This window comes from Emydura macquarii, unplaced genomic scaffold, assembly GCF_026122565.2.
Source record: "Emydura macquarii macquarii isolate MOO-44397 ecotype Brisbane River unplaced genomic scaffold, CSIRO-AGI_Emac_v2 contig_1836, whole genome shotgun sequence".
In the NCBI taxonomy this organism is placed as follows: Eukaryota; Metazoa; Chordata; order Testudines; family Chelidae; genus Emydura; species Emydura macquarii.
The window spans coordinates 283,880-310,920 of record NW_027131973.1 but is presented as its reverse complement, the minus strand read 5'-3'; the positions used below and the strand labels follow the sequence as shown (position 1 = coordinate 310,920).

The window sequence follows — 27,041 nt, the reverse complement described above, 5'->3', positions numbered from 1 at the left end:
AGGGAAGGTTATTGGCCCGAATTCTAGAAAAATTTGTCCCAGCCACATTAAAGTGCTTCTCTCGGTCCTTTGACCCACTCTGTGTTTCAAGTTAAACCCTTTCTGGGAATGGATGGATATTCCTGACAGTGGATTCCTGATTATGCCCTTATTTCAAAACCCTTACAAGTTCTTCTTTCAGAATCCTCACAACCTTTTGCTTGGACACTGGAGGCAGAAGCCTGCTTTGTGTCATTAAAACAAACCCTGGCCACCGCCCCAGCCTTAGGCCACCCCGATTACACCAAACCCTTTCTTCTTTTTTCACATGAAAAGGGGGGGCGGTTCTCTCAAGCGGTTCTTGCTCAGAAACACGGAAGCGGAAATCACCCCATCGCTTTTTTTTCCAAAGCCCTTGACCCGTTTGCAGCAGCCCTGCCACCCTGCCTCCGCGCAGGCAGCAGCCACTTTGACCGTGGACTCCTCCTCCTCCCTTTTTCTGGGCAACCCACTTAAATTGTTTGTTCCACCATCCTGCTGCGCACTCAGACTCAACACTTGTCTGCAGCTCAGTCCTCCAAATATGAGGTCCTTCTCATTTCCTCCACCAACATTACCATCCACCGATTCTCTCCACTTAACCCCTCCACCCTTTTTCCTACCCCTTCGGAGGCAGAGCCTCATGACTGTATGGCTCTAATTGATTTACTCACTAAACCCAGACCTGATATTCTGTCTATCCCTTTTCCAAACCCTGATTTTATTTTCTTCGTTGATGGCTCATTCTATCGCAATGACCAAGGTATCGTCGTTGCTGGTTATGCAATCTGCACTCACTTTAAAGCCCTCGAATCTTCCCCACTTTCAGAAAATACATCAGCCCAAGTGGCAGAGTTGATTACTTTCACTCGCGCTTGCCAGTTGGCCTGTAATAAAACTGCAATCATTTATACTGACTCCCGCTACGCCTATGGTGTTGCACAGGACTTTGCAGCCCTATGGAAACAGCGTGGGTTTCTTACTTCCGCAGGCAATCCTATCAAAAATGGCCCCTTTGTGTCCAAACTACTAGATGCCATTCAACTACCTTCCAAACTTGCTATAGTTAAATGCCAGGCTCATACAACTTCCACAGACCTGGTGGCCAAAGGAAATTAGTTGGCTGACTTTTCTGCTAAATGGGCGGCCTCCCAATCATACAGTTCCTTTTCCTCCCTGGCCCGCCAACTTATGCTTTTCCCACTTTTGCATGATCTTCATCCGTCCGATCCAGATGTCCCTCAAATGCAGTTGGCAGCAACACCTAAGAATTGTCTGCTTGGCAGATGGTGAGATGTATTCTCAATTCCTCGGGTCTGTGGGTTGACCCCCTGAACAGGATAGCAGTTCCATGCGCATCCCTGCCGTTTATTGCTTGTCTGCACCATGGTATGGCACACACAAGCAAAGGGAGGATGTTGGTACAAATCAAAAAACATTAGTTTGCCCCAGGTATTTCTATGATGGTACAACAAATTTGCGTCTCTTGTCCCATTTGCCCACATTTTAATGTGGGAAAGGTTGAAAAAACCAAACTAGGTAATCATCCCCCGCCTTGGGGCCCATTGGTAAATATACAGGTTGACTTTATACAATTACCACATGTCAACAGATATGAATATGTACTTGTTATTGCTGATGCCTTCTCAAAGTGGGTTGAAGCCTTTCTTTGTGTTAAGAATGATGCATGAACTGCTGTTAGAATTTTGCTCAAGGGTATTATCCCTCGCTATGGTATACCATGTTCCATCAATAGTGAAAGAGGGACACATTTCACAGGACAAGTTTTCCAGGAGATCCAAAAAGCCCTGCAGGTGAAACACAACCTTCATTGCCCCTATCATCCACAGTCAGCTGGGCTAGTGGAGAGACTGAATGGGGTGCTGAAATTAAATTTGTTGAAACTTTGCTTAGAAACCAACTTTACATGGGTGGATGCCTTGCCATTGGCTTTAATGACGATGTGTTCCACTCCAAGCAGAATCACTGGACTTTCACCCCATGAGATTTTGACAGGTCGCCCTATGCGAACCCTGGTAACTGCCTTGTCCTTAAAACGCTGGGACTTACACTTTGCAGATGAGCTGGTGATAGACTATTGTAAGAAGTTAATTGCATGTGTACAGCAATTTCATTCACAGGTTAAGGAAGCCCAGCAGCCCTCACCAACGGAGTCGTGCCATGGCCTCCAGCCCGTAGATTGGGTTCTGATAAAGAACCACAAGCGGAAGAATGCACTTGACGCTCAGTGGACCGGCCCATTTCAAGGCCTACTCACTACCCACACAGTTGTCAAATGTGAAGGGAAAAGCATCTGGATCCACGCATCGCGTTGCAGAAAAGTCCTCTCGCCAAAGGAATCCTCATTAACAGCTCCTGTTGAAGACAGTGCGATAACCACCAAGGCCCCAGTATCAAACTCCGGCCTCAACGGACGCAACACACTGTGCCAGGACTACAACCTGCGCTCATGTAAGACTAACCAATTACATAGCCTTAAAACAGACTCCAAACACCAACTAGTAGGGTGAAGTGCTGGCAACCTCTCCTCTACTTGAAGAAAATTGACTCCAGCACATGAAGGAGATTTGCCACAACTAAGGCTGCTCTGAAGAACAGTGTAAGGTTAAGTCTGTATTCACTGTTAAGTAAGGATCATGAATAGCTTTATGTATGTGTCATTGGCACTCTTGACTCCCTGTGTTATTGGCTCCAACACATTCCTGCGTATTCTATTACAATACACACGGGACCTTAACATTACTAACTGTTGGGTTTGTGGGCACCTACCCATCCACGCCAGAGGAGGGATTCCACTGGTTCCTATTGCAGTATCTCAAAACGATATCTCTTGGGAGGAACTTGCCTTTGGTGAAAATGCCACCTGGCAATATGTTGGTAGAAATGTGACTGAATACTCAAAGGTCACAGACTATCCAAATAAAGAGGACAGGGTATGTTATGTTTGTAATTCTACTGGCTGGAGATCTTTAGGCATAGCCCAAAATTGTTCCCAAGCAGTATATGATCATGCAGTAAGGACACCCACAATTTATTTGAAAGGTCCATATTGGCTTTCTGGGTTCTGAATTAAGCAATGTGACTATGGAACCACAGCCAGGCCAAGGGAATATTGGGTATGCAGGAAAAATGCATATAAGCATAGGCCAGTGGAATGGAATGGGTTTGTTATCCTGACTATCTGCAGCCTGCCATCTGTCATACCACCCATGGCCTCCACACTCTTTCCAACATGGGCCAAAAGAGCCATCACTGAAACCCAACAATATTGGGTTATTACCCTTTCTCAATATGGGGTAGGACTGGCCCTCCGAGAAATAAGAAGGGTGTCTTCAGTCCTAGGAGAGGTAGCAAACAATACCATCATTTCTATTGCCTCTCTCACTGAGGAAGTAAGTGCTATTAGGCTGATGTCTCTTCAAAACCGCATAGCCCTTGATCTCATTATGGCTGAGAAAGGAGGAGCTTGAGGAATTATTGGCCAGGAGTGCTGCACTTACATCCCAGATAATGAGGGGGGTATTTCTAAAGCATTGCAAAAAATACAAGAAGCTACCGAGAAATTACACCAGTCAGATAGTTGGGACCTCTGGAGCTGGTTTAGTTCCCAGATTGGAAACTTAGGCTCCACCATTATCCAAGGTCTGTTGTTTCTCCTTGGCATAATTGTGCGTATTTATGTCTTCTTTATGCTTATCAAATTTTGCTGTACCTGTGCCACGTATCAAATGACTACCCAGGCTCAAACTACAGAACGCAGAGCTATTCAGCTAATGTATACAAGGATTTTAAAGGAACAAATGGAGGAATATGAAGAGGTGCAGGATATCATGCATATTGAAGTTGATAAGGGAAATTAAAGAGTTGTGACAAACTTGAGATACAGCTTGTTGTGCTTCATAGCAAAAAAGGGGGAATGTGGAAACATGAAGTTTGTCACAAAGACTGTTTGAGCATCTAGCTGAAGGCCAAGAGGAAGTTAGGAATGTGTTAACCAATAAGCATGGTCAGCTATGCGTGGGCGAAATTTTCTCTGAAGCTAAATAAGGTAGCAAACTGCTGACTGTCTCTTTCTTTTGACTGAATTTGTATTTTTCCAATTTAGCAAAAAGCTATGTGCATGCCTTCTTTTGTAACCAAATACGGGAATGTAACCAAATAAGGGAAGTCCCTTGTGCAGCTGTATACGTGACACTGTTTGTGCAACTCACCATTATTTCTTCTTTGTATTATGCATACTTAATGCATTTTGCTGTATAACAATGACTTGGTAATAAGTCTGTATAAAAACCCGCATTCAACGCAGATCGGGGGCTCAGTTCAGGTGAAGGTGTTGCCCCAGGTAATTATCTTGTTAATAAATATCTTTTCCTTGCTCATCCAAATAGAAGTGAAGACTGTGTTTTGTTATATAATAACCTTGGGGATCCATGGATGCTGGGTCACCCTGTTCTGAGGCAGAAGGGAAGGAACCTGCCATACTGAAACAATCTGAGGGAAATATTTAGGTAAGAACTGTGTGGAATTTTCCTTCCCCAGCCTGCACCATGGGTTTATAATGCAGGAAAGGGGGTTGCCGGGGAGAAATCTGACCCTACATAACTATTATTAGAGTATTTTACTGTATTGCAGAGAGATTACAGCTGTAAAAGCATCACTGGTACCACTCCACCACCCTCGAAGGAGCCCTGTGACTCCTCTGAGCCATATACACAGCGTTGACAGCCTGGATTACAGGAACAGAGACTGCGAGAGGGCTTGTCCTGCTGTCCAGTTTCATGGCATTACTGGGCATCCCCTGGGATTGGGCTTCCTTCAATTTGCCATTAGCCATGACAGGCTTAAAGCTGGCACACGCTCAACCAATCAGCTGAGGGTCCCAGGTGGCAAAGTGGCCCCCAAGGAAATGGACAAATACAATTTATAAGGACAGTTGCAGCCTGACTGAGCAGACACTGCGTGCTGCCCGTGCACGCTCTCCGCTGACTCCTTCTCCGTTAGGGTGCAGACCTCTGTTAGCAGCTGCTCCTCTTCTCGCAGGCATTGGGTACGTTGGCAGGTTTCTGTGTCTTTAAACCTTTCAAACACCAAGGGAAGGGTAAAGGCTGCCAGCTGTTGACATGGGCAGATGTTCTGTGCAATGGCAGCTGATTCTGCTGGGCTCTGGGTGTGATGCAGTGACAGGGACTGGAGAGCAGGCAGCATGAGGTAGCTGGGGGATCCCCCACTCCATGTGCCTATGTTCCATTGGGGATCCCTCCAGGTACACAGAAACCATGGATTCAAAGGGAGCTCGGACTGTGAAAACCCCAATGAGCCGAGTCAGAATTTCTCAATGGGTCCCATTTCCAGAGGCGCTGTGTGCTTTGGGACAGAGAAGAGCCCATAGAATATGAGTATTTCGCAAACCACTTCAAGTTCATTTGCTTATGGAAATTTCTGTCCTGTAGAAACCTCCCAAAATTACTGGGCATCCTACATCTCTGCCCCTCTCCGATCTCCGAATGCCAGATATCAGCCTCATCGCTTTCCCTCTCCTGTGGGGGAATCCCACCATTCCCCCACCCTCAGACTGGACCCTGGTACAGAACAAGGGAGGTCAACTGGGCTTGTCCAGCAGGTCAAACTTGTTCTGCAACTTTGGTTCATCACTTTGGGAGTCTGTGACCTGCGGTGACCAGCCAGTCTTATTGAACCAAATTGTTGTTTAATCTGAACAGTAGGAAAAAAATATCACATGGGAGAATAAAAGGGTTTTAAAATAACAGTCTGTACAAGTCCCTTACCTCAAGCACCCCCACTCCTTTGGGACTCAGGCAGAATGAGCATCTTCTGACTTCCCCAAGCTGTGTGTGTGTGTGTGTGTCTAAAGAGTTTCTCAGCACCAGCTGCCCAACCATTGAAAAGACTCCTAGCACTGGCGAAACAAGCTGTGTAGCTTGTCTCAGCGTGAAGCTCAGGTGGTCTTTCTTAATCTCCCTGAAGTGAGAGCTGGCTTTTCTTGAGCTATTGTTTCCCTTCCTCTTTACTTTCCAGCAGCCTTCTATTAAACTAGGACTAAATAATACAGTGCACAGACAGTCAGAGAGAGAAAGAGTAATAGATGACTTTCATCTGTAAAATACTCACAGATACTCATGCATTTCACATTGACACCTGCTTCCTGCAAACTCTCATCATAGCTGAGAAACAGGTGCTGTGTTACAATGTACTAGAGCAGTGGTTGTACTTGGTGGTTGAACAATGGATTCGACTAGACCCCGGGGGTCTGGAGACTATGTGTTGGATTTGAAATATTGTAGGGGTCCAGATATAAAAAAGAGTTGAAAACCAGTGTTCAAAAAGTGAGAGCCCAGGGAATAAATATTGTATATGCTGATCCCAAAGCCTGCACCACTCCGGATAAAGGCTGCAGATTGACATCAGAGAACCAGCGGAGAACCAGTCAGCTATGAACCCAGGGATAGGGAATGTAGCAGCTGCAAAGGATTGCCCAGGCTTTTGTTTGCTCACAGATGATTGAATGAGGGCTGACAGGCTACAATCTTTTCAAGTTCTCAAGAAATCAAGATAACACACATTATTTTTTAGGTCCCCCTCTAACCTGAGAAAACATCCCTGAAAGAAGATCCGATGGGAAAGAATGGGTTCACATGTGTGCGCTAAAGTATGGTTCTATAAATGTTATGCCAAAACTTTTCATCGTAATACAAGTACTATTTAACAAATGTTCATTACATGCATGTCTATCAAAAGTCAGCAGCAGAGGTGTTGGAGCAGGAGTAACTTTACTACTTAACGGCTTTTGTTTTAGAAAATATTTCAGAGGTATTCCAAACACTGTTTGCAATGGATTTGTGCTATTAATGCTTTGTTCAGTGAGCAGTTGTATGATTCTGTCTCCTGGTAAGAGACCAGAAGCTGTTTGTAACACTGACATTCAGAATCATGCACACAACAATTCTCCTATTATTGTGCAAGGCATTCCAAAAAGTCATGAAACAAGAGAACCACTGGTCTGTGTTTCAGCAAAGAGTAGAGGTGAAGTGCAGTCAAGGCGATTATACAGTGGTAGTATGTAATTTAAGTCTCTCACTGGTTACATAAGCATCGCTGCAGTAATTTGCAGTAACTGATATTAGTATAAAACCAGTTGTGGGAGGGTGTTGCAGTGCCTGCCCTGCCTCTGCTGCTTTCACAAAGTCAGTGGGAGACCTTCAGGTTCAGGAACCACTGGTGCAATTTTATTTACAGATTGTGTTCTCACCACCTTTTCACCGTATCAACATTGCCTTGTAGCGTCTGCACCCAGAATGGAGGAGCTATCGCTCTACTTCCACTCCCTGCCTCCCTCCCCTGGCTTCCCTCCTCTCAGCTCTTCATGCAGCCCCAAGGCTAACTAGGCAGGCAACTGTCTCCGGTTCTCTAACTATGCACAGGTTTCTCTCCAGAAAGCTCTAATTTACCTCCCTAAACTGGAGCTGGCATGACAGAGAGCAGACTAAGCAGTTCTTGCTCAGCACCCTCTCACACTGGTGTTTGCACTATTCATCAGTTGGACCATCAATCCCCCCCACCCAGCTGAAGTAACTCATTGTGTTAGCTTGGAACTTGCCAAATATCTACAGATCCCTTGCATGAGGAGAGGATGAGGGTCCTGTGAGGATAAAGAGAATCCTGTGGGATGATCGACATCTCTGGACCCAGTCAACAGTGCTGGGAAAAAACATTCAGATTCCCTTAGAGGGATTGTTGGAGGTCAAAGTGTATCACCGAGAGCATTTGGTAAGTGAAAGTTAATCGAGCCCAATTCTGACTATGTTTTCGCTTATCTTTCTTGACCTCTTCGAAGACACTAGACTTGCACTGAGAGCAGAAAGACGTCTCTTTAAATATCATCTAGTCTCCTCTTATTTTTCCTTTCAGGAAATATCTTTCAAAACTCCTCTGACCTGCCCAGAACATTATGTCAACTATCAATGACACCATATTACAACATGCAGTGTTCCTTCTCACCGGAATACCTGGGCTGGAAGACATCCACGTCTGGATTTCTATCCCCTTCTGTTTAATGTACATTATTTCCATATTAGGAAATTCAGTCATTCTGTTCATTATAAAAACAGATCCAACCCTCCATGAGCCCATGTACATTTTCCTTTCCATGTTGGCCATCACAGACCTCGGCATATCAATATCCACCATGCCAACAATACTGGGTATATACTGGTTTAACTCTAGGGAGATCAGCTTTGATGCCTGTTTTGCCCAGCTGTTCTTCATCCACTTCCTTTCCGGCATTGAATCCACGATGCTCTTGTTTATGGCCTTTGACCGCTTTGTTGCAATCTATAATCCGCTGAGATATGCTTCCATTTTAACCCCACTGAGAGTAGCCAAGATGGGACTGGTGTCTCTGCTAAGAGGGGTGGTCCTAATATTCCCACTCCCTATTCTCCTGAAACGGTTCCGATACTGTCAAGTCAACATCCTCTCCCATTCCTACTGCCTGCACCAGGATGTCATGAAGATGGCTTGTTCAGATATCAGAGTGAACAGCGTCTACGGCTTGTTTGTTATAGTCTCCACAGTGGGCTTGGACTCGCTATTCATTCTCCTATCTTATGTTATGATCCTCAAAACTGTGCGGAGCATTGCTTCCCATGCAGAGCGCATCAAGGCCCTGAACACGTGCGTCTCCCATGTCTGTGCTGTTCTCCTCTTCTACACGGCACTGATCGGATTGTCAGTGATACACAGATTCGGGAAGAATTCTTTTTCCTTCATTCAGATTGTCATGGGCTATGTCTACATGATGGTCCCACCCCTGATGAACCCAATCGTCTACAGCGTGAAAAGCAAACAAATTCGTGTGAGGATTATCAGGATGTTCGTCAAATAAAAGGTCAGTTCATCACCCGGCTACTGTGCTGGTGACAGAGGAGATGAAAAACAAGTGCCACCTATTCCATCCTAGACTCTTACATGAGGACATGCACTACAGATCTCATCTCTTTACAGAGAGGTTCAGACTCGATTGATACCTGGAGTAAAGGGACTAGGGCTGTCCTCAGCAGCTGCTAACGGAGGACAGAACACTGGGGGAATGGAACCAAGACAGGAAGCAGCATTTACAAAGTGACTGTGTTTGTGTAGAGCCAGGGGATGGGTGGGATGTTATCGCAGAATTGCTGTGGATACAGTCAGTACAGAGAAGGAAAGTGGATGTTTTGACCCATTGTCCATGACCTGTCACTGTCCCGTCTCTTGTTGAACACGCAGGGGCCATGAGAAAAGCTGCAGAGCTGTTTTCCAATTGCAGTCCTGGCCCTTCCTGAGCACTCTGGCTGCTGCGTGATCCATGAGAGCGTCACCAACTGTGAGAGGAGCTATTCCAGGGGCACGGTTGCCTACCTGAACCTGGCACCCTCACCCAGGCACTTCTGACTGAGTTTGTCAGAGACAGGATTAAAGCAGAAGCCCCAAGAGAAGCCATTCAGGCAGCCCCCCGCCCCATGCATAGCTCTGCACACAGCACACCTGCTGTGCCCCCCCCAAACAATCTTTCTGTCTCCAGGCAGAGCAGAGCTGTGTGTGTGACTGAAGGTTGCACACACAGGAGTCCTGGCAAGACACTCAGGCCCAGATGCCTTCCCCATCCCCTTCAGGTTTTTCACGCATTAATTACGCATTTTTTCCCCATCCCCTCTGGGATTTTCCTGCGTTAATTATGCGTAATTTAAATAAAATACGAAAAGATAAAGCTCACTTTATTATTATGGGGTTTGGATTTAGAATAGAATTTATTATTATTTTTCAGTCTCTGCCAGAACCAGGCATTTGCCTGTGGACGTGAAGCGCACAAAGCAGGGCATGATCCCTGGGCACCTACAGGTTAAAATACGCACTTGGATCTGGTATCTGATGCATTTAGCAGCACCAAAGCCTTGGCCCAGGACAAGGGGTCTGCCGTGGGATGGGACCCAGCAGCTGGCAATACAGCGATTCTTCACCCAGGGGTTAATAACAAACCCTAGTGCTTACATAGCAAGTGTTACCATGAGATTAGTAAATTAAACAGTAATATGTGAGCACAGGACCAGTTGGGATTGACCCAAGAGTTCTGAAGGAACGCAAATGTGAAATTGCAGAACTACTAACTGTGGAAAGTTACAAATCATTTAAATCAGCTTTTGTACCAGATGACTGGGGGATAGCTAATGTGACGCCAACTTATAAAGAAGGCTCCAGAGGTGACCCGGCATTTACAGGCCCCCCCCAAGCTGATTTTTAGGACAGGCAAATTGGTTGAAACTGTAGTAAAGAACAGAATTATCAGACATTTCAATGAACACGATTTGTTGGGTAAGAGTAAATGTGTTTATGTAAGAGAAATCACGTCTCACCAACCTACGAGAGTTCAACATGCATGTGGACAAGGATGATGCAGTGGATATAGTGTATTTAGATTTTCAGAAATCCTTGACAAGGTCCCCCACCAAAAGCACATAAGGAAACTGATATGTCATGGTATAAGAAGGAAGGTCTCTCCTGGATCAGTAACTGCTTAAAAGATAGGAAACAAAGGGTAGGAATGAATAGCCCGTTTTCAGAATGGAGAGCGATAAATAGTGGTGTCCCCCAAGGGTCTGTAAAGGGACCAGTCCTGTTCAACATACTCATAAATGATCTGGAAAAAGGGGTAAACAGTGAGGTGGCAAAGTTTGCAGATGATACAAAATTACTCAAGATAGTTAAGTCCAAAGCAGACTGCGAAAAGTTACAAAGGAATCTCACAAAACTGCGTGATTGGGCAACAAAATGCCAAATGCAATTCAATGTTGATAAATGCACAGTAATGCACATTGGAAAACAGAATCCAAACTATACATATACAATAAATAAGCTGTGACCACTCCAGACAGAGATTTTGTACTTATTGTGGATAGTTCTCTGAAAACATTCGCTCAAGTGCAGCAGCAGCCATAAAAGCTAACAGAATGTTGGGAGTCATTGAGAAAGGGATAAAAATAAGAGAAAATATTTTATTGCCTCTTTATAAATCCATGGTGCACCTACATCTTGAATATTATGTGTAGGTCTGATCACCTCATCTCAAAAAAGATATATTGCAAATGGAAAAAGTATTGAAAAGGGCCACTAAAATGGTTAGGGGTATAGAACAGCTTCCATATGAGGAGAGATTAATGAGGCTGGAGCTTTTCTGCATGGAAATGAGATGACTAAGGACTTACATGATAGAGGTCTATAAAATCATGACTGGTGTGGAGAAAGTAAATAAGGAAGTGTTATTTACTTCTTCTCATAACACCAAAAAAAGGGGTCACCAAGTGAAATGAAGAGGCAGCAGTTTTAAAACAAGCAAAAGGAAATATTTCTTCACACAACTCATAGTCAACCTGTGGAACTCCTTGCCTGAGGATGCTGTGAAAGCCAAGATTATAATGAGGTTCCAAAAAGAACTAGATCAATTGATGGAGGATATATCCATCAATGGCTATTAGCCAAGGTGGTCAGGGAAGCAACCCCATGTTCTAGTGTCCCTAAACCTTCTGGTGCCAGAAGCTGCGATTCGATAAATTGTGACCCAAAGTAAACTATTTCCTTTTTATCCATTTTTGGGAGTGGTATTCATAGAAAACTGATAATTCTTTGCTGAACATTCAGATGCAATTACAGCCCACAGCTGCCTGGGTCCCCAAGAGAAATTGGACCTTTGTGGTCTGCCTGTTCCTCCTAAGAGCAATGGAGGTGCCACTGACTGAGTCTCTGACTGCACTCTGGGTAGGGAAAGGTTTAAACCTCCTGCCAGTGTGTGGCTTGGGCTTTGTTCCTCACCAGCTACCATAACCAGCCGCCTCCAACCTCTACAACGGCCCCTAAGCAGATCCTATGTGCACTGGGTACTGCCACAGGCCCTGGTAGCACATCACCAATGAACCTGTGCTCCCAGGGAGCTGGAGAGGGTCCCAGAGCAGTTGTGGAGGAACAGAGATTGTGGGTGGAAGGGCCTCCCTATCAGGAGATCACTGAGATCTGTGCTTAGCTTGCGGATCCAAGCATGCTGGATTGCTTTGTTGATATATGAGGAAGAAAGGAAGGAGCTGCCCTACTGGAACAATCTGAGAGAAATTTGCAGGTAGAAGCTGTGTGGAATCGTCCTCCCCCAGCCTGCACCCTGAGTTTGTAATGCAGGAGAGGGGGTTGCCGGGGATAAATCTGACCCTACATAACTATTATCAGTCTGATTTACTGTATTGCAGCAAGATTACAGCTGTTACAGCATCACTGGTAACAGTCGGCTGCACTCGAGGGAGCCTTTTCATTCCTCTGAGCTGTACGCATAAAGCAGGAATAGAGCCTGCAGCAGGGTTTGTGCTGCTGTCCAGGCCGGTGGCATCACCAAGCTTCCCCTGTGATTGGACTTCCAGCAGTTTGCCATTGGGCATGACGGGGTTAAAGCTGGCACACACTGAACCAATCCGCGGAGGGTCCCAGGTGGTCACATGGCCCCCAAGGAAATGGTCAAACATACTTCATAAGTACAGTTGCAGCCTGTCTGAGCAGACACTGCTTGCTGCCCCTGCAAGCTTTCCGCTGATTCCTTCTCCGTTAGGGTGCAGATCTCTGTTGGCAGCTGCTCCCCTTCTCGCAGGCATTGGGTACGTTGGCAGGTTTCTGTGTCTTTAAATCTTTCACACGCCAAGGGAAGGGTAAAAGCTGCCAGCTGTTGAATTGGGCAGATGTTCTGTGCAGCGGCAGCTGACTCTGCTGGGCTGTGGGTGTGAGTCAGTGACAGGAGCTTGAGAGCAAGCAGCACTAGGTAGCTGGTGGACCCTCCACTCCATGTGCCCGTGGTCTATGGGGATCATTCCAGGTACACAGAAACCCCAGATTCAGAGTGAGCTGGGAGTGTGAAAACCCCGATGACCTGAGTCAGGATTTCTCAATGGGTCCCATTTGCATTGGTGCTTTGTGCTCTGAGCCAGAGAAGACCCCATGGAATATCAGTGGGTAGCTCCCAAACCACCTCAAGTTTATTTGCTTATGGGAATTTTTGTCCTGTAGAAACCCCGCACAGTTACAGGGCATCCTGCATGTCTGCCCCCTCTCTGGTCTCGAAAAGCCATATGTCAGTCTCATCCCTTTTCCTCTCCTGGGGTGGATTCCCACCATTCTCCCACCCTCAGATTGGATCATGGTCTACAGCACAAGGTTGGTCAACTGGGCTTGCCCAGCAGGTCAAACTTGTTCTGCAACTTTGGTTCTTCCTTTTGGGAGTCTGTGACCTGTGGTGCCCAGCCAGTCTTATTGAACCAAATTGTTGTTTAATCTGAACAGTAGGAAAAAATGTGTCACATGGGAAAATAAAAAGGTTTTAAAACAACAGTCTGTATGTGACTCTTATCTCAAGCACCCCCACTCCTTTGCTGCACAGGAGAATGAGAATCTTGTGAATTCCCCGTGCTGTGTGTGTGTGTGTATGTCAGTTTAAAGAATTTCACAGCACCAGCTGCCCAACCATTGAACTGACTTCGAGCACTGGCGAAACAAGCTGTGTAATTTGACTGGAGCTCAGAAATAGGTTCGTCTCAGCGTGAAGCTCAGGCGCTCTCTCTTAATCTCCCTGCAGTGAGAGCTGGCTTTTCTTCAGCTATCGTTTCCCTTCCTCCTTGTTTTCCAGCAGCCTGCTATTAAACTAGGACTATATAATACAGTGCACAGACAGTCAGAGAAAGAAAGAGCAATAGATGACTTTCATCTGTGAAATGAAGTTTGATTTCCATGAATACTCATGCATTTCACTTTGAAACCTGCTTCCTACAAACCTTCATCATAGCTGAGAAATAGGTGCTGCATTACAATGTACTAGAGCAGTGGGTGTACCTGGTAGTTGTACAATGGACTAGACCAGAGCCTGGGGGTCTGCAGACTATGTGTTAGATTTCCAAAGTTATTCGCACCTGCATTTGAAATTTTGTAGGGGTCCAGATATGAAAAAGGGTTGAAAACCAGTGTACTAGAAAGTGGGAGCCCAGGGAATAAATATTGTATATGCTGATCCCAAAGCCTGCACCACTCCAGATAAAGGCTGCAGATTGACATAATAGAACCTGAGGAGAACCAGTCAACTATTAACCACAGGTTAGTGAAGCTACTAGCTGCAGAAGAATCCATAGACTTTTTTTTGCTGACAGGCAATGAAATGAGGGCAGAGAGGCTGCAATCTTTTAAAGTTCTGAAGAAATCCAGATGACACACGCTACGTTGTAGGTCCCCCTCTAACCTGACAAATCATCCCTGAATGAAGATCCGAGGGGAAAGAATGGGTTCACGTGTGTTCTAAAGTATGGATCTATAAACATTATGCCAAAACTTTTCATCTACAAAACAAATTTTCATTACATGCAACAGCAGAGGCGTTGCAGCAGGAGTAACTTTACTAATTAATGGCTTTTGGTTTAGAAAATATTTCAGAGGTATTTCAAATTCTGTTTGCAATGGGTTTGTGCTATTAACTCTTTGTTCAATGAGCAGTTGTATGATTATGTCTCCTGGTAGGAACTGCTGGTCTGTGTTTTAGCAAAGAGTAGAGATGAGGTGCAGTTAAGGGATCATATAGTGGTTGTATGTACTTTACAACCATCACTGGTTACATGAACACGTGTGAAGTAACTTGCACGCTCAACTGGATATTCGTGCAAAACCAGTTGTAGCAGGGTGTAGCAGTGCCTGCCCTGCTTCTGCTTCTGCTGCATTCACAAAGTCAGTGGGAGACCCTCAGGTTCAGTAACCACTGGTGCAGTTTTATTTACAGGTTGGGCTCCCACCACCTTTTCACTGTACCAAGCTGGCCTTCTACCCTCTGCACCCAGGAGTGGGGGAGCTATCGCTCTACTTCCATCTCCTGCCTCCCTCCTCTGGCTTCCGTCCTTTCAGCACTTAATGCAACACTAAGGCTAAGAGCGTGGGCAGCTGTCTCTGGTTCTCTAATTAGGCGCAGATTTATCTCCAGCCATCTCCAATTTACCTCCCTAAACTGGAGCTGGCATGACAGAGGGCAGACTAAGCAGTTCTTGCTCAGCACCCTGTCACACTGGTGTTTGAACTATTCACCATTTGGGCTCCAATCCCTCCCCCACCCAGTTAAAGTAACTCATTGTGTTAGCTTGGAGCTTTCCAAAGATCTACAGACCCCTTGCATGAGGGAGGATGCGGGTCCTATCAGGATAAAGAGAAGCTTTTAGGATTGTTGACATGTCTGGATCCAGTCAACATTGGCCGGGCAAATCATTCAGCTTGTTCTAGAGGGATTCTTTGGGGCACAATGTATCACTGAGAGTATTTGGTAAATCAAAGTTAATAGAGCCCAATTCTCATCGAATTTACACATTTTAATCAGGAGTAATGCGGTTGCAGTCAAAGTTTCTGCATTCAGAACCTGGCCCTTAGAATTTTTCCTGTGTACTGCAAAGAGGCAGTACAAAGAGGTGTAATTTGGGCTCTCAGGAATAGAGAAAATAAAAAAAATATATAATGAGGAAATGAAACACATTTATATATAGCATCAGTGCAGGACAAATAAATACAATGACCGTATTCACCATGCACTCTCAAGGTCACAGCTGTAAAATCACGCAGTACTGAAGTAAGCTATGGGGACAAGAGTTTAGTAGGATTCAAAGAGGGACTGGAGGTTGATATGGGGAACCAGAAAATTCAATTACAGTAGTGAGAGGTTTTTCAAATAGCTTCAGAGGGTCATAAACCTTCTTGATTTACACCATAAAATATGTCTGTGTAAGGAGGAATTTTCCCCTGGGTGCAGGTTATCTCACAGCTGTCTATTGTACAGCTTCTTCCAACTTCCTCTGAAACTTCTATTCCTAGCCACAGGAAAAGGGACTAAATGCACTACAGGTCTGATCCAGTCTGGCATTCCCTATCGGTGGTGTACATGAGAATATAGGAACGGCCACACAGGGTCAGACCAATGGTCCATCTAGCCCAGGATCCTGTCTTCCACAGAGACAATGCCAGATGCTTCAGAGGGAATGAACAGAACAGGTAGTCATCATGTGTAAATCCAAGAGTATGTTTTTGTTGATCTTCCTTGACCTTCTGGAAGACTCTAGACATGCACTGAAAGCAGAATGATGTCTCCTTCAATATTATCTAGTCTCCTGTTACTTTACCTTTCAGGAAGTAAAGTTCAACACTCCTTGGACCAACACAGTACACCATGTCAGCTGGCAATGACACCAAATTCCATCCTGCAGTGTTCATTCTCACCGGAATACCTGGGCTGGAAGATGTCCATGTCTGGATTTCCATCCCCTTCTTCTTAACGTATGTTATTTCCATATTAGGAAATTCAGGCATTCTGTTCATTATAAAAACAGATCCATCCCTCCATGAGCCCATGTACATTTTCCTTTCCATGTTGGCCGTTACAGACCTAGGCATATCGTTATCCACCATACCAACGACACTGGGCATATACTGGTTTCACTCTAGGGAGATCAGCCACGATGCCTGTTTTGCCCAGCTGTTCTTCATCCACTCGCTTACATTAACTCAATCCTCTTTGCTCTTGTGCATGGCCTTTGACCGCTTTGTGGCGATCTGTAATCCGCTGAAATATGCTTCCATCTTAACCCCTCCGAGAATAGCTAAAATGGGACTAGTGTCTATACTTAGAGGGGTAACCCTAATATTACCACTCCCCATTCTCCTAAAACAGCATCGATACTGTAAGGACAGCATCCTGTCCCATTCGTTCTGCCTGCACCAGGAGGTCATGACGATGGCTTGTTCAGATTTCAGAGTCAACATCATCTATGGCTTCTTTTTGACATTCTCTTCACGGCTGTTGGACTTGCTTCTCATCCTCTTATCCTATGTGATGATCTTTAAATCAGTGTTTAGCATTGCATGCAACGTGAAGCACCTGAAGGCCCTGAATACCTGTGTCTCCCACGTCTGTGTCGTCCTTCTCTTCTACACACCACATATTGCTTTAGCTGTGTTATATGGATTCGTGAAGAACTTTTCTCCGATATTTCAGATTGTCCTAGGCAACATCTATATGCTGGTCCCACCCCTGATGAACCCAATCGTGTACAGCGTGAAAATACAAGCAATTCGTGTGAGGATAATCCGGGTATTTGTCAAGTGAAGGGTCAGTTCATCACTCAGCTCCAGAGAATCAATCCCCTGTAACTGGCTTCTTCATATCCCCAGTCTCCACTGTGCAGGGAGAAGCTCTGGGACAGTGAGAATCCAGCCTGATCAGTTGGGAAGCTGGTCCTGTGGTTTGTGCAATGCTCTGCGGGTCAAGGTCCCAGGTCACACAGGGAGTCTGCGCCAGAGTTTGAAATTTTTTGTGTGTTGCCTAAATCTGGTGCCCTCCCTTACCCACAAGACCCTCCTTTCTTTTCCCAGCCACAGGATAGGAGCACAGGGTCATGCCCTAGAATTTAAAGTGATGAAAATTCTTCTCCTTTTTGTGCTCCTGTTGCACACAGCTGTGTGTTTTCCTAGTTCATCCAGAAATTGCATTTGATGTTGAAATTGTTGGGTGAGTTTCTATGTGCTGTGTGATATAGAAGGTGAGACTAGATAAACACAGTGGTCTCTTCTGGCCTTAAAATCTAAGAATAGTTACACCGCAAATGGCATTTATTTCCATTGTCTGATGAGAGTTCACAAACATCTTCCAATAACTGGAACAAACCTTACGCAACTTCTCCTCTGTGTTTTAAGTCCATTTAGTCCTCTCTGAAGAAAGAACCAGGTTCACGCTAAAGCTAGGTGAGATTATTCAGACAGATTGTTCATTTGCTGGAAAAATGCAGGTTCAGCTGACCCAAAACGGTTCCCAAATTTGACAAAATAGTTTTGGCCATTCACATAAATGGTCAGAGGTGATGGGGAAGGTGGTGGGGCTGTCTCTCATCACCCAGCATAATCTTCAGGTCAGTGATTAGAGTACTCATGTGGGTTGTGGGAAGGCCCAGATTCAAATCCCCCCACTTGACCAAACGTGAAATGGAGTCACTAGAAATTCAGAAAAATTTAAGATTTGATTCAGCCTAAACCATATTTTTTTCATTTTTTCAGCATTGCCACCAGACCAAAAAATCACTTAGGGAAGCCCTGCGAGGCCTTTCAGGGGATATAGGCATCGCAAAATTTGCTTTAGCCCCCGGTAGTCACCCCAACTGGTGCAAAGGGTGGCATGCGCCACTCTCCTGCCATCCTGCTCTGAATGTTGACGATATGCAGGGTTGTTCTTAAGGAAAATGGCTCACTAGGTAAAGGGAGCTCCCCTTACAGTGACCCCTCTCCCTGCAGGCTGGTAGGATGAGGGCAGGAACCAGGAATGGAGCTTTGTGCAGCCAGGGGAGATTCCCGGAAGTGGATCTGACCTGGCCCCAGGAGCAGCAGTTGGAGTCTGGCAAAGGGTAGGAGCCAGAGGTGGGCCAAGCGCTTGCGACTACAGGGGCTTTGGGTTGGCTGTGTGTGTATCTGTGCAGAGGGAGGGTTGTATGTATAGCGCAGTGTGACATACACCAGGGTACAATATGGACCCTTTGAATGGTTGTGCCCCCTTCATTCTCCACCTCAGGGTGGCTTTTGCACTGCTTTGCTGATGAACAACACAACCTGCCAGGCTCTGGTCACTCATAGCCCTCAGCATGCAACGTTGCGTGAATGCTCTCCCAGCCCCTCATGAACTACACATGGGGCAACACCTGCCACTTCTCTAGGCCCAGCCGTGCACCCGAGAAATATGTGTATTGTACTGTCCGGTCTATTCACTGTACAAAGCAAGCTCATGTCAATCCGTTTTTCCAGCAGAGGATAATAATTATGCACCAGCTTTGCTATTTCAAACAGAGTTTCCCACACATTTTGACACAAACACAGTGGTTAGGATAAAGCAGTGAAACAAGTTTATTAACTACAGCAAGAAGGATTTAAAGTGATCACAAGTCATGAGGCATAAAGATCAAAATTGATTGCGAAAGAAATAAAAAATAAACATGCTGTCTTATTCCTAAACTTTACCAGGCGAGGTAAGATTTGAAACAAACAGTTTTTCTCACCCCATTGAATATTGCAGGCAGTTCACAGATCTTGGTACACAGGATGGATTTCCTTCCCAGCCTGGGACCAATCTCCCCAGTTCAAAGTCTTTCAAGCAATATTGGTTCAGCAGAGATGTTGGAGGAGAGAAGTAATGAAAAAGCCATTGTTTCTCATTTTGAGCCCTCCTTTTCTCCTTGAGTAACACCTCCTGCCCTGCTGGGTGTAAGCAAAGCATTGTCCTGTGCATGCACGTGAGATTCAAAGTGTAATTTGGGCCTGACTCTGATCTCCTTTACACCAGTGTAAGTCAAGTGTAATGCTACTGAAGTGAATGCAGTGACTCTGGATTTGTGCTGGTGTCACTGACAACAGAATTTGGTCCTTTGAGTTCAGTGGTTTATTTCCCAGTTTTCACTGGAGTAAGAGTATAAGTCCCAATGGGCTAAATCTACCCCTCATGTGACACCATTAAAGGCAATCGGAGCTCTGTGTGTAGAGATTCCAAGCTCTTTGGGGCAAGGATTGTGTTTTTGCTCTGTGTTTGTGCAGTGCATCACACAATGGGGTCCTGGTCCATGAGCACAGCTAGCTGGTGCTACGGCAGTACATATATTGATACTTAATAATAAGTCAACGATCAAGCCCCTCTTCATATCTTTCAGTAGCTGCTCTGAAGTGATCTTTACAGCTGTTGAGATTACATTCAACATTGCCTTGGGAAAAACAGAACTGCCTTCATATTTATAACATTATTTTCAATAAATCATGTTCAATGTCCTAGCAACGACAGCAAGGAAATGGGAAAGAAACACTGATTCCACAATGACTTCCTTAAATTATATCAGTGCAATGTTATCAACCTGACCAAAATGAAATTTGGCCTCTGAACAAATCTTATTACAAGTTCTGCTTTGTAAAATAATTGAGAAGAGATGCCAGAGGGCAACTCCAGCTCTGATCATCCTCAAACTTTGGTGTATTCTGAATGCAAACCCGCATCTCGCCTCCATCTCTCTAACAGTGTGAACCAAAACTCTGGATCCAAACACAATCTCACTTTGAGTGGTTCAAAACCTGTCAAAAATTGTCTGGGAAAATGGTTTCTGAAAGATACATTGACAACAGAACACAGAAAAAATATTATTAAATATAAGAAAACAACTACAAATGGAGAAATGATTCGAGACAGTGAATTGTTTGACCAGTATCTACAAAGAGAAATTCTCCCTTTCTCTTGAGAACAATCTCTCCTTTGGAAGAAGTGTTATGACTGGGCTGTTCTTTGGATGGAGAATTTTGCATATCTATCTACGGAACTGTTTGGTTTGGGGCAAATGTGGGATACACAGGTATCCAAGGTCTTGAAATGCTTTTTCTGGGATGCAAGATTCATCGCTGTCTTGAGGATCAGAACGTAGGACAGAAGAATGATCATGGCGTCCAACCTTAATTTGCAAATGACTATAATCAAGCCATACAAGCTGTTGACCCTCTTGTCTGCATAAGCCAGTTTCTTCGCATCCTGATGCAAACCATATGAGTGGGAGAGCACAGTGGATCTGCAGAAGGGGAAGCGTTTCATAAGGAAGAGGGGTTGGAAGACTACACAGATGCCCCTAAATAAAATTGCTACTCCTATTTTTCCTATTATTGAATTTGGGAGTACGAGGTCTCTCTTAGAGGATCATGTATTGCAATGAAAGAATCAAAGGCCATTTATCCAAAGGTATGGATTAAGAATATCTGGATGATGCAGGAGTCAAAAGCAATTTCCCTGGCATTAAACCTATGCATGCCACTCAGCATGGTTGGCAATGTAGGCCCAGATTGACGAGCGCTAGTAAAAAAAGGAAAATGTACAAGCGCTCATGGAGGCTTTGTTCTGTCCTGATAACAAAGAGGATAGTTACTGTTCCCTACCACTGTCAGAGGCATGGGACACACAGTGAGGAGGCCATCCAGGAGTTCTGCTCCCGCATTCAAAGGGCACCTATGTGGATGAATATCAGATGATTGAGGATGCTATTATTGACTGTTGACATAATGTCCCGGTAACATCCTATCGGTGTCAGAGCCCTGAAATAAAAACATTGTTCACTGTATAGACCCAGAGACCATAAACACTGCCAAAAATGCTGTAGTACAGCTTCATGCCTCTGTTAGATGTTAATGGCCCAGATCCTCTGGTGGTGGAAATTGATGTCCTTCCATTGATGCCAAAGTGGCTACTCCTATTCACACTGACTGAGGATGTGACTTAGTGTGAATTAAACTCAGTAAAGGCACCTGATTTTCAGCGGGTGAATCCTCAGGACTTTTGTAAGTCTTGCCTCTTTAAAATGTCTCATGTTGGGCACCTGAAATCCATTTAGAAAATGTTGGCCTAAAACATGATTTATTTCACTCTCAAGGTACTGAATAGAATAAAAGGTCTGAAATCTTCCTGTACTGTCCCCTGTTCATATGGCCATCCAACATCTTGGCAGATGAAAGGAACATGACAAAGTTTGGCCTAGTGTGGGAGAAGAGACCAATATGTGAGTGGCAGACCTTCCCACAGTGGCTACAGGTCCACTCGTCAGAGGTTGGATCACATTCTGCTTCCTGGCTTGTTTATGGGCCTCAGCCTGGGCTCTCTTTCTGCCAGTCGAGGATTTCGTTCTTAATGCTGATTTGAAGAGCTAAACACCAAGCAGATCTGAGTGCTGGGTGCATCTAGTTATAACTTTAAACTCGGAAGACCTTCCCAACCCCCTGTCTCCACAATCTCTGCAGATAGCAGTTCTTAATTCTCTCCATTGTAAGCTGGTTGCCAATTGTCTGTAAATTTCTGGACAGTCAGTAAAAAAATTTACAATATTAACACTGCCCATAAACCTGTAAATAAATGAAAATGTCTTTGAAATTGGGTAGAAATAAAACATACTGTATTTTGACATTTATTGTCGTCATTCAGAATCTCTTCTTGTATCATAAAACTTCCTGTTGAATTCTTTTTCAATTTCCTATTTTGTATTATTGCACACGCCTAAAGAACCCGATCGATCAATTAACTGCAGCTAAAACAACTGCAGAATTCCGAATCTCTGTGTATGGAATATCGCGAACACAATGTTTATATTTGTAATGACACTGTAGGTAATTTGGTTGTGAAAATGTTTGTAAAGTGAGTACCCACTTTTGTGACATATTGTATTGTTTATGGTATTTTTAGTGATGTCAGTAAAAAAACCATCTTTAGATCTTCATGTTAGTAAAAGCCAAATTGCAAGGCTGGCAACCCTGGCCTGGTCTGCATTAATAGGAACACTGCCAGCAGATCGAGGGAAGTGATTATTCCCCTCTATTCGGCATTGGTGAGGCCACCCTTGGAGTGATGTGTCCAGTTTTGGGCCCCCCCCCAAGGATGTGGACAAATTGGAGTGAGTCTAGCGGAGGACAACAAAAATGCTTAGAGGGCTGGGGCATGTGACTTATGAGGCGAGGCTGAGGAACTAGGCTTGTTTAGGCTGCAGAAGAGAACAATGAGGTTGGATTTGATAACAGCTTTTAAATACCTGAAACGGGATTTCAGGAAGGATGGAGCTAGGCTGTTCTCAGTGCTGGCAGATGAGAGAAGTAGGAGCAATGGTCTCTAGTTTCAGTGGGGAGGTCTAGGTTACATATTAGGAAAAACGTTTTTCCCGAGGAGGGTGGTGAAGCACTGGAATGGGTTACCTAGGGAGGTGGTGGAATCTCCATCCTTAGAGGTTTTTAAGGTGTGGCTTGACAAAGTCCTGGATGGGATGATTTAGTTGGGGTTGGCCCTGTTTGAGCAGGGGTTGGACTAGATACCTCCTGAGGTCCCTTCCAATCCTCATCTTCTAGGATTCTATGAAGACAGGCCTGATTCAAGGGGTGTAACAATGTGTTAAAGGTGGCAAATGAGGACATTTCTTCATGTGCTCATGTATAGGGGCATTTCAGCAACCAGCGAACTGTCCAATCCACGGCCAATTATCAGAATGGGCTGTCAATTATTCTGCTTGCTGCTTTTAGCCATTTCCAAGCCTTTGCAGAAACCGAGCATAACTAGGCAAACTGAGGGGAGGGGACTAGACAGGTACACATGAAGTGAGCCTGGTTCTATGTGTTATCTCTCTCTGAATGTGCTGGGGCAAACATCTGTGAAAAACAGGACATCTGGTTATATCCCAGAACTGCAGCGATGAGGAAATTATTGCTGGACTTACAGCTTTAGACTTGCTTAATAATTTTTTTGTAGTAACGTGTCTGTAGCTCCTGCTTCTGCCCAGGGATTGATCTGTTTGGTCAGCTGTGTAACGTTTTCTTGACTTACACGTCTCTGGAACTGTTGGGATATAAGAGGGAGGTAGTGAGTCTGAGTCAGCGGATCGCTTCATGGACACATTTGGAAGGGTCCTCAGGCACAGACGGAAGAACTGGCCATCCGGAAATCTGTGAGTGATTCACGTAAAGAATGCGCAAAGATTGCTTCAGACTTGGGGGGGGAATCTTAAGTTTTGGGGCACTTTAATCACTTATTGAATTTTTATGTGCTTAAGACTGCCGTAAAAGCTTCCAGTGGAATTGCTGGAGACCAGAAGCAAAGCTTTAAATTAAAAGCACGTGGTTTGGATTTGTCTTTTTCAGCTATATAGCAAGCAGAGGTACTGTGTTTCCTTTGGTTTATTTCCTGACACCAACTCGCAGATACTAAAAGTTATGGGGTCGAGGAACCGTGGGTAACATTGCTACAGACTATGTCAAGGGTTCCTGAGGTGGTGCACAATGCAGCTCTGATAGGATATCCCCTTTCCCTTGTTAGGCGCAGCCTGCAGTCTTCAGATCAAAGAGCTTGGCAAAATGTAAGCAGCCTGCCAGCGTCTTACAGCTTTGCGTGAAGAGTTGCAAGCAAATAACTATGTCATCTGCATGTGGTTCTGGTGATTGCCGGATGTTTGCAAATGGAGCAGCAGCCCCCTGGGACAATTCTGCAGTAGTACATGCATTCGGTTATAAATCAGATTCAGTTACACCCTGCATTGAGACGTCATCTGAGTCTAATTTATCAGGGAGGAGAGCAATGACTTGGCATAAGTAAAGCTGGAATAACGGGAAGGGATGGGATGAAATAAAGAAAGGGAAAGTTTAGGTCAATTATCAGGGAAAATCTCATGAGACAGAAATGGGTCAGGCTGCAGGATAACCCTGCAGTAGAAAGGACAGAGGGCCTTTCTCTTGGCATATTAAACTGGGTAAAATGCTAGTAAAGGTACCAGAGAGAATAGAGATGGACTGGGTCATTTAAAGGGCTACTCGACACTATCCTTAGCTGGTATCAAGCCACTGAATTCATTGGCGTGACATCAGTTACACCAGCTGAGGATCTGACAGTGTGATCAACATGTGCTAGGTCACTCAGCTGGAGCACCCCGATTTCAGTGACACCAGGAAACCTTCAGACAGGAGTATTGTGCTGGAGAAAATACTTGGTGGCAACTTGGTGGCTCCCCAGCCATGGGGCCTGCAATCTGTGGGGGTAAATCTGTACAGCAAGGAGGGCACTCTCTTTCCTGCTACTGCCATCTGACCTCTTCTCAGATTCTCACTCTGATCCGTAACATCGCACCATATATGGTTTTTCAGAAACGTCCATGTACCTCTGCCATTTTCACTTCATTCTGCCTTCTTAGTGCAGCAGGACACATACCTGCACCAGAGCGGGAGAGGCAGATACAATTTACTTGGTCTGATGTGAAAGAGCAGCCTGGGTCTCTGCATGCCTGCCCTGGCTGACCGCACCAGAGCTTTCATTTTAATGCAGCACCTACTGGGCAGGTTTACACTGTGATTTCAACTTCTTGAGGCAACTTTGAAAATCCTAGCCTTAAAGGAGAGGGAATCGCTAAGGATCTGTCACAAGGGTCAGACTCATGCAGGATGCCAGGACGCGAGTGTCATTATGCATACAACATCCCCATGCCATCCTTCAGATCATTAATGAAGATGTTGAACAAAACCAGCTCCAGGACTGTGACCGGCTGCCAACTAGACACTGAGCTGTTGATCACAACCTGTTGGGCCCGATGACATAGCCAACTTTCTACCCACCTTCTAGTCCATTCATCCAACTCATACTTCTGTAACTTGCGGGCAAAGGCGTATCAAAAGCTTTGCTGAAATCAAGTAATATAACATCCTCCGCTTTCCCCACATCCACAGAACCAATCATCTCATCATAGAATGCAATCAGGTTGGTCAGGCATGACTTGCCCTTGGTGAATCCGTGTTGACTGTTCCTGATCACCTTCCTCTCCTCTAAGTGCTTCAAAATGGATTCCTTGAGGACCTGCTTCATGATTTTTCCAGGGACTGAGGTGAGGCTGACTGGTCTGTAGTTACCCTGATTGTCCTTCTCTTTTTTAAAAATGGGTACCATATTTGCCTTTTTCTAATAATTCAGGACCTCCCCTGTTCACAACGAGTTTTCAAGGATAATGGCCAATGGCTCTGCAATCTCATCATACAACTCCCTCAGCACCCTCAGATGCACTGTTAGACCAGAAAGCAGTTTTCAGCCCAACTGAAATCCACAATAATTAACAGGCATGCATAACAAAACCTCAAGATCTGCCTTTCCATGAGAACAGCACATTTCTTACACCCCCGCTCCACCCCCACTTGTGATGTACCTTCTTATCTGTAAAGATTCCACCCATTCCCCCCCCCAAGGATAGTCAAAAATCCTGTTCTGTCTCTCTCTTTATCACCCCTGTTCTTTCTGAGAAGAACAAGGTCTGTATTTGTAAGTAAATAGATAAGAGAAATGTAAATTAATTGTTTAAATGAGAAAAAAACGTATATAAGTAATCTTTGTAACACCATAAAGTTGAAGCTGATTTCTCAGACTTCCCGATGTCATAAATAAACCCCTTCAGTATTGTCTGTGTTGCCTGATTCTTGAGAAAAAATCCTTCTTGCTTTACAGCACCCTCAGATGCATTGCACCCGGCCCCATGGACTTGTGCATGTCCAGCCTTTCTGAATAGTTCTGAACCTGTTCGTGCAGCACTGCTCACCTTCTCCCCATACTGTGCTGCCCTGTGCAGTATTCTGGGAGCTGACCTTGTCTGTGAAGACAGAGGCAAAAAAAGCATTGAGTAATTCAGCTTTTTCCACAACATCTGTCACTACGTTGCCTCCTCCATTCAGTGAAGACCTTCTTCTTGTTGCTAATATATCTGTAGAAACCCTTCTTGTTACCCTTCACGTCCCTTGCTGGCTGCAGCTCCAATTGTGCTTTGGCTTCCAGATGTCACTCCTGCAATGAAGCTGTCAAACACCATGGCACTATGACCCCAGACACGGCAGAGAAGGCGTGGATGAAATGCATCTGGATAACTCAGGCATTGAAATCGATGGATCTAGAATCCAACCAGAAGGTGCTCACCATGGTGGGTAGGGTGGAGACAGATCAGCCCATGTCTGCCAATGTCAGAATCAAAAGGAAATGGTACATAGGGAGGTGCAGACTGTCATCCATCCATATTCAGCTAGGATAATGTAGTTACCCCAAGATTGCTATAACATACACTGAGCACAGAGGGAGGGCCATACGCCAGCCTAGCAATTTCTGGGAAGATGAAGGCCAAGTGGCTGAGGACAGTCTGGTTCACAGCTGACATCTCATGCACTCAATGCCCTCTGACGGTCCAAAAAACACCTGCAATAACAGCAGCATTATTCATTTGCATGTCAGATACAAAAAATGCTACATTAAAAGAACATTATTAAGGTTACAAGGTCAAGAACTGAAAAGTTAGGAGGTGACAGAATTAAGATTGCCTGCCAGCCCTCCTTGGATGTACACATTATGATACAAT

At 44.9% G+C, this 27,041-nt stretch overlaps 2 protein-coding genes and 1 pseudogene across 3 annotated transcripts; 2 read left to right on the top strand and 1 right to left on the bottom strand.

Annotated features, from left to right (window-relative positions):
• Positions 1-2,397: 2,397 nt before the first annotated feature.
• On the top strand, positions 2,398-8,941 carry LOC137159282 (olfactory receptor 51G2-like). Of its 2 annotated transcripts, none has more exons than XM_067557442.1 (2): positions 2,398-2,406; positions 8,000-8,941. In XM_067557442.1, the coding sequence occupies exon 2, from the start codon at positions 8,006-8,008 to the stop codon at positions 8,939-8,941; it is 936 nt and encodes a 311-aa protein (XP_067413543.1). In that variant the 5' UTR covers positions 2,398-2,406; positions 8,000-8,005. The 2 variants fall into 2 exon arrangements, with proteins under 2 accessions (XP_067413543.1, XP_067413542.1); XM_067557441.1 differs by lacking the exon at positions 2,398-2,406 and adding an exon at positions 7,526-7,556 and having other exon boundaries at positions 8,001-8,941.
• A 7,362-nt stretch (positions 8,942-16,303) lies between these two features.
• Positions 16,304-17,239, top strand: LOC137159290 (olfactory receptor 51G2-like). Its single transcript, XM_067557447.1, has one exon. It carries the CDS (start codon positions 16,304-16,306, stop codon positions 17,237-17,239), a length of 936 nt encoding a protein of 311 aa, XP_067413548.1.
• Positions 17,240-20,419: 3,180 nt separating this feature from the next.
• Positions 20,420-26,701, bottom strand: LOC137159289 (olfactory receptor 51H1-like; annotated as a pseudogene).
• Positions 26,702-27,041: the final 340 nt, after the last annotated feature.

Coding starts and splice junctions, on each gene's coding strand:
- LOC137159282 (XM_067557441.1), top strand. CDS start 7,526: ATGACAGAGAGCAGACTAAGCAGTTCTTGCT. Junction 7,557..8,000: donor CAGACTAAGCAGTTCTTGCT/CAGCACCCTCTC, acceptor GACCTGCCCAGA/ACATTATGTCAACTATCAAT.
- LOC137159290 (XM_067557447.1), top strand. CDS start 16,304: ATGTCAGCTGGCAATGACACCAAATTCCATCCTGCAGTGTTCATTCTC.